This window comes from Octopus bimaculoides, chromosome 17 (assembly GCF_001194135.2).
Source record: "Octopus bimaculoides isolate UCB-OBI-ISO-001 chromosome 17, ASM119413v2, whole genome shotgun sequence".
Classification (NCBI taxonomy): Eukaryota; Metazoa; Mollusca; class Cephalopoda; order Octopoda; family Octopodidae; genus Octopus; species Octopus bimaculoides.
The window spans coordinates 6,562,740-6,570,628 of NC_068997.1; the positions used below are offsets into that span (position 1 = coordinate 6,562,740).

A 7,889-nucleotide genomic window follows, 5' to 3' on the forward strand; every position below is an offset into this window, starting at 1 on the left:
GTGACTCAGCAATTAGAGCAAGGTCATCAGCATAGAGGAGCCCCCAGGGGCATCCTGTCTTGAATTCCTGTGTTATTGCCTGGAGGACTATGATAAATAGGAGGGGGCTGAGGACTGAACCTTGGTGGACCGCTACCTCTACCCGGAATTCTTCACTGTACTCATTGCCAACCGTCACCTTACTGACAGCGTCCCTGTACATGGCTTGCACAGCTCTCACTAACCATTCATTTATCCCTAGTTTCCTCATTGACCACCAGATAAGGGATCGGGGGATCCTGTCAAAGGCTTTCTCCATGTCAACGAAAGCCAGGTACAAAGGTTTGTCTTTGGTCAGGTATTTCTCCTGCAGCTGTCTTACCAGAAATATAGCATCAGTGGTGCTTTTCCCTGACATGAACTCAAGCTGCATCTCATCTAAACTGACTCTCTCCTTACAGGGATAAATAAGTAAAAACAACACAATTAGAAATCAATAATGTCCAGCATGGAAACTAAAAAGCAGCACCTAAATCTGTATTTTTTTCACTCAAAACTTGGCCTCAGAACTGAAATGGCCATTGCTATTTCATTTAATAAGATAGTAATTTGAATTACTGTTCATTTTCCATGGTGGCAAAAGACACACAGAAACAAATACAAATATATATGGCATAGACGTGGCTGTGTGGTAAGAAGTTTGCTTCCCAACCACATGGTTCTGTGTTCAGTTCCACTTGCATGGCACCTTGGACAAGTGTCTTTTGCTATATCCTTGGGCCACCCAAAGCCTTGTGAGTAGATTCAGTAGACAGAAACTGAAAGAAGCCCACTGTACATACATGTGAGTCTGTGTTTGCCCCACCCTCATCACCACCACTTTCTTTATGGTACTTGCTATTATTTACAAATCTGTTTATTTATAGTTGTCTTCTTTCTTTTCTATAACTACAAAATGTTTTATTCAAAATACGAACAGGAATATATTTAACAAAAGAAAATAAAAAACAAAAAAAGGGAGAAAAGAAAACAAAACATCAATGCAGTACCAAAAGTGCTTCAATTGGTCGCACATCACAAGGTTTAAGGGAACCTACTGAAGCAAGCCAACATACGGCGTTACCCCGGGCGATAGTAAGGCTAAGGCATTGGAAAAGCCAAGCACCCTCACAGACATCACCTGATACGTTGGTAAGGCAAGATGAAATGCTGAGGTAAAAAATTCTTCAACTGCAATGGTCCAGAAACATAAATACTATTCATACATCTAACTACATTTAAAGTCACCAAACTATTCCAACTGAAATCATTTGAATTTATTAGACCATGACCCTCAGATTAGGAGATATTTAAGCTCATTTCAGTTATGGCATAAGATGAGACTTTTAGTTAATACCATATTTAAAAAGCAGACAAATAATGTCTGTATATAAAAATAGTGAACCTGGACTTGAAATCAATCAAAGAATACACTATATGACATGGAAACATTAAAAAACTGAAATGCTCACCATTCAGTAAGCCTTTTGTTTTAATTGCTCACATCTTCTCAACTTGTGAACCAACTTGCCATTAAAGAAATGCAATTTTGCAGAGAGCTGAGGAATTACCTCTCCCCATGTTATTATCAAACACGAAAACAATAAAGACGGTTCCCATTCTGGAAAAGTATGAAAATTTTTTTTAGGGGGAATCGCATGACCGTGACATATAGAACACATTATCGAAAACGAAAATCGCCAAAATTAAAAAATAAAAAAGTTACAGCCATTTCCAATGTCCACCGTTCAGATGACTCTAGTATTCTACGACAGATGGTTCGTTAAGTAGAGCGTATGTACGTGTCTGAAAAATAATGGGTGTACATATGAGTGTGTATTAATGTATGTACGTAAATATGAAAGCGGTATTCCTTCACTATAAACGAAAGAATACCATAAAAACTAATGTGTGTGTGTGTGTGTGTGTGTGTGTTCGGCTTTATGTATTTGTATTCATTCACACTCGAGCACACACAGACACGTACACCCATTAACCTTTATACACACCTACATATTTCTTTCTTTTTTTTTGTCATGGTCGATAAACTAAGAAGTACCAGATGAGCATTGGGGTTGATGTAAAGGACCTTTCCCACCTCCCACCAAATTGCTGGCCTTGTGCCAAAATTTGAAACCAATATATGTTCGATGCGTGTGAATAGAAATTCGTTCGGTCCAAACAAGATTGTCAAAGTCTATTGTTTAATTATAATAAAATTTTGGCAATCCTCTAAGTTACACGGTTTGTCTCTTGTTTTTTTTTCTTTTGAGATTTGTTCTGAGTTAAAAGAAAATAAAAAGTAACAAAAAGTGTTGATATTATTAAACGTCCCGCGCTCAGACGAGAAATGTTTTTCCTTTAATTCCATTTGAACCAAAAACGATATATTCTGACTCGATTAATTATTTTATTTTATTAAAAGTGAAACAATAAAAAAAGTTCAATGAAGGGATTTGAATTCAGAAGGAAAAGCACTCTAACCACTCTACCGATCGATTGGAGGTATGAACTGAATGAAAGAGCACTTACCATCTTTCTTCCTATGAACAACATTAATATTTCTGTTGGATAAGTTTACAGCAATAAATAATTTTAGAGTTTCTGGATTATTGGCGACGTCCGTGTGGAGAGTCGGAAGAGCCATGGTTGAAACTCTCTAACGTTAGAAGGGAGATAAGTCAGTATTAGTACTCCCGATTGTAAAGGTACTGACGACATCGGGCAGGCTCTAGAGGTGGTCGCTTAGATAGCTAGAAATAACAGTCGAATCTCCTTCGTTAACCATTTCGCATACACCTAGTTGCTGAAAAATCTCTATTTAAGAACAGTAACAATTTTAAGAGGTTAATAGGTAAGGATATCAAAGTAAGAAAACAAAATGATAAGAAATATATTTAACTTACATTTAATGAAGCATGGTATTAAAATTTGCGGTAGGGAAGAGATAAAGGTAAACCCTAAAAGAGGAGGTAGTAGGTATGGGAGGAGTGAGGGCAGTTGGAGGTATTCCGACCAAAGAGATTTTATAAGTTGTAATGTTACAAATGTTATTACAAATATGATTTTATAGTTTCTAGGGGGTATATAATTAGGAGACTTACTCATATAAAAGCCATTACAAATATACATAATACGATCAGTAGGGGGAGAACATCATAGAACGGAAAACAATAGTTTAATCACCAAAAACATGATGAAGTCAGACTAACTAAGCAGGAGTTTTCATAGGAGAATAATTACATGTAGCACACCACATACCATAACATGTAGCTTATAACATATGCAATGCAATTTAGTTCACCATATAACTCAACATCCCATGATTTTATTATATTTAATACTAGAGGGTAAGTTTACAACAGATATGACACCAAAATTAATCTCCACCATCAAAAGTAGTGAGGGCTGTTGGAGATATTCCGACCAAAGAGGATTTACTCTCCACTGTAAAGGTACTGACGACATCAGGCAGGATCTAGAGGTGGTCGCTTAAATAGCTAGAAATAACAGTCGAATCTCCTTCGTTAACCATTTCCCATACACCTAGTAGCTGAAAAATCTCTATTTAAGAACAGTAACAATTTTAAGAGATAAGAGGTTGATAGGTAAGGTTATCAAAGTAAGAAAACAAAGTATGGTTAAAGAGGGACCAGTGGAAAGGCTCAAGTCTGACTGGTGGGTGTTTTGCTATGGTTGAAAGATCTAAGAGGAAGGTAGTGATGGGGTGCTAGAGCAAACAGTCAAGGAACAAGAAGAGAGGACATGGAGGGTGTCTTGCTATAGAGAGGGATGTAGATGGCAGAAGGAGCTAAGAATGAGATAGTGATAAGGTGCTAAAGCAAACTGTCAAGAAACAAGCAACAAGAAGGTAAGCATAAGAGAGGATGAGTGAGTGTGGATGCTTTCATCCACAGTGTGAAGAGGAAATAAGATGGGAAACACCAGTTTGCAGAGGGGTGAGATGGGAGAGTGGAGGCGCAATGGCCCAGTGGCTAGGGCAACGGACTTGCGGTCATAGGATCGCGGTTTCGATTCCCAGACCGGGCGTTGTGAGTGTTTATTGAGCGAAAACATCTAAAGCTCCACGAGGCTCTGGCAGGGGATGGTGGCGAACCCTGCTGTACCCTTTCACCACAACTTTCTCTCACTCTTTCTTCCTGTTTCTGTTGTGCCTGTAATTCAAAGGGTCAGCCTTGTCACGCTGAATATCCCCAAGAACTACGTTAAGGGTACACATGTCTGTGGAGTGCTCAGCCACTTGCACGTTAATTTCACGAGCAGGCTGTTCCGTTGATCGGATCAACTGGAACCCTCGACGTTGTAAGCGACGGAGTGCCAACAATGAGAGGGGAGAAATAGGAATGACCCAGGAAAGAGAACAGCACAGACAGCATTGATTCTTTTAGGATTTTATTTAAAAATTTAATGAAACAATTTAAGGTTTTTAATTGAACTACATAACATTTCTGTCACAAGATTGTTTTTGCTGATTTTATCAGAAAGAATTCCTTACATTGATGCAAGACCAAAAATCTAAGGAAGGGAGAAGGATGTAGACAGTTGTATGAAACCCAGTATATTACAGGTATTTCTTTCATCAATCTTAGAGGAATAAACAATGAAGTCAGGATTTGAATTTAGAATGCAGAAAGATAGAATTAAATGCAGTATGGTTATGTTCTTAATTCTTCACTCTTTGGTAACATTAAATAAGGTTGTTGATTAGCAGAATCATTAAGAAAATCAAATAAAATCCTTTGCAATATTTTAGTAATGGCTAAAGCAGAGAACTGGAAGAACCATTAGCATGTTGGGCAAAGTACTTAGCAGCATTTCACCCATCTGTCTAGTCTGAGATCAACTTCCACTGAGGTTGACTTTGTCTTTCATCCTTTTGGAGTTGATGAAAAAAAAGGTACCAGTTGCATACTGAGGTCAATCTAAGTGATATACTCTCTTCCATGAAATTGCTGGCCTTGTGTCAAAATTTGAAACCAATATGTAGTGTAATGGCTATTTATATTCTGTGTTCAAATCCTGCCAAGATCAACTTTACCTCTCACCTTTCTAGGGTCAATCCAGTACAGTGTCAGCCAGGTTTTGTAGATGAGATAATTAACTGGTTCTCCTTTTCCTCAAATTTGGGGCCTCATACCTTTGTCAGAAATCACTATTAATTAGAAGTAATTCTTGTAGATGTATAAACATGCTGTGTTTGGATTTGTACTAATATGAATAAGTCATCAAACAAAATGCCTTTCAGAGTTTTATTATTTTTAATGTTCTGAGTTCAAATCCCACCATAGACAGCTTTGCCTTTCATCTTTCCTGGGTCAATAAAATAAATTCTGGGCTCGATTCCAATCAACTCCGCCAATCTCCCAAAGTTGAAGTCATGTTCCTGCCTGGGTTAGAAATTGTTATTTTGAATAATAAATAACCTATGGTTACTCTACAGAACACATTATACAGATTGTCACCAACTTCTGTTAAATTTGTTTTGTTAAGCAAACAATGTTGTTCACTCAGCTAGAAATAACAACCAAATCACTCAAATAACACTTCCTACCATATTGGAAAAGAAAACATTGAGTAATGTGGTCTTGGGTCTACTTTTCCTGGAAAAACAAGATAGGATGGTCATGGCTGGGATGTCTTTGATCATTGGGCAGCTTCATGAAGTTTAATTCGGGCCTAAAGTACTACTAAGGTTGCTGCTGCTACCTGTAGGGATTTCTTGAAATCAACAATGTTACAGAAATAACTTACAAATACTTCTTTGAAAATCTTTCATTTCCTTCGTTAGAATAATTATAGATGCAAGTAGGGCCAAGTGATTAACAAGTTAGCTTCACAATCTCACAATTGTTGTTGTTTAATGCTTGGTACAATGTAGCTTCAGTTATGTAATAACCCATTTAATGAGCTATTTGAATTTCCTTTCCATTCAAAAGTCTTTAACCAATAAAAAAAGTGTACAACAGATGATAGGAGTGTAAAGTAAAAAAAAAAAAAAAAAAAAAAGAAGGGAACTAGGCTGGTTTTTAAGTTGATCTTCTTGCTGTTCATAAATGAAATTAGAGCGTGTCTTTTTGAAAAGGAAAATGAAGAAACAGAAGCAGAAAAACAAGATTTGTGTTGTAACCTGATACTGTAAGAGAATGTTGTGATCACCTGAGTAATTTAGTAGGACAGTTTGTGTTATCATGTGTAAGTGAAAGAGAGGTATAGTATGTGTGAGAGAGAGTGGGGTGAGTGAAGAAATGTGAATGTTCTGTGCCATGGAGGGTCAGTTGTAATCTCATCAACGGATGAGATGAAACTTTTTTGAGGCAGATTTTCTATGGCTGGATGCCCTTCCTGTTACCAACCCTCACTTGGCTCCTAATATGATCATATTTTCCTCTGGCCAAATGATAGGGCAGCTTTTAAGCTAGCTCTTTGTGGAGGGCTCTTAACTGGGCCTTGGGTCCAACAATGACACTTCACGCATTGAGCACATATCAAATTTTATTAAACTTGACCAATTTTCATCAAAACAATGATATAATTTGTCAACTTGGAATTTATTGCGTAGCAACATGATACACCAATTTTACTGCAACTCTTTTCATTCACAATTCCTCGCTCAAAATTCGTTGGCAGGAGCTCCAGGACACACCAATCATATCAACAAGTTCGTTAATTGTTCGGTGATGGTTCCCCAAGATTAGTTCATGAATTTTCATGATGTTTTAACTCGTTTGGGAGGTCAATGGCCACCCTAAATAAGGCTGGTCTTCAAGCGACAAGTGACCATGCCTAAAGCATGTAAACCATTTTTAAACTTGTGTTCTGCACATGGCACTGAGTCCATGTAAGCTGTTTGAAGCATGACAACTGTTTCGGCTGCTGTTTTCTCCAACAGAAAACAGAATTTCATGGAAGCATGCTGTTCCTTCATTTCAGCCATCGCAAAAATCGACGAGCTGGAGAGAAGCACTGCAAAACAAAGATGCACCACATGGCAGTATGACCTTACTCTATGATGCCATTTAGCAGACTGATGCCTGAGGGTCACACCAAGTGGCAGAAGTCTGAACTACAACGAACTTGTCCCAAAGAGACTTTTTCCAGTTACTTTGGGGTACCTCTTTGTATTTATTGTCCATCGTCTACTCTGTTACTTTTTCTTTTTATCTTCTATTTAATTACGATGAGAAATAATGACATAATTTATGCGTTTAGAGAGACTTGGAAACAGCTGACCAGTGCAAGTGTGGTCAGTTGAAAACTTTGCATACTCTGGATACCAGAAGGTTTCTGGGGTCATCAGCAGAGAATGCACATCATCTTAGGGCCCTCCTCTCGAAACCTTTACAGCAGACCTAGTGTTTTGACTGATTAGTACTTGATCACAAATCCGTTTTGAGATTATCACCTCTCCAGCCAGGTCCCCTCTTCATTCCTTTTCAGCCATATCCAATGGCTGGCCCTCTCAACCGTTGCTAGGATCTCCTTCAAGATGTTGTTTGCTTGCCCATATCGGACACCAATTGACAGCAGTCACTGTCTCAGTCTGGTCCTAACAAAATTCTTTTATTGGTTGTTCTATTTTTACTACTGCTACCACCACCACCATGTCTGCTGCTGCCTCCCATTGTCTCTGTACTCCGGTAGCTTCACTTCTTTGAGCTGACTAATTTTCTGACTCGCTGTATACAATGCCAGAAGAAAACAGAAGGAAAGAAAGAGAAAGTGAAATACAAGCAACTGACCAACTATGACCACCCAACCTCTATAAGAAGAAACAAAATATTATAACCCTGGAATTTATATGTACCCCAACCAACAACTTCACCACAAACTAAATGCAGTGGAATTGCATC

At 38.1% G+C, this 7,889-nt stretch overlaps 1 protein-coding gene across 4 annotated transcripts in view; it reads right to left on the bottom strand.

Moving 5' to 3' along the window:
* The window catches only part of LOC106872492 (methionine--tRNA ligase, cytoplasmic), a 40,825-nt gene extending 34,913 nt beyond the window's left edge, over positions 1 to 5,912 (bottom strand). The window contains exons 1-2 of one of the 4 annotated variants that reach the window (XM_052973853.1): positions 2,551 to 2,674; positions 1,745 to 1,824 (exon numbers count right to left, since the gene is read on the bottom strand). Coding sequence is in view for 1 of the 4 variants with exons in the window: in XM_014919510.2 (XP_014774996.1) it covers positions 2,551 to 2,665 (115 nt within the window). In the remaining 3 variants the exon portion in view is untranslated. Of the gene's footprint in view, positions 1 to 1,490; positions 1,695 to 1,744; positions 1,825 to 2,550; positions 2,702 to 5,790 lie in introns of those variants that run through there. The other 3 variants (XM_014919512.1, XM_014919510.2, XM_052973852.1) reach the window with 3 other exon arrangements.
* Between the last annotated feature and the right edge of the window lie 1,977 nt (positions 5,913 to 7,889).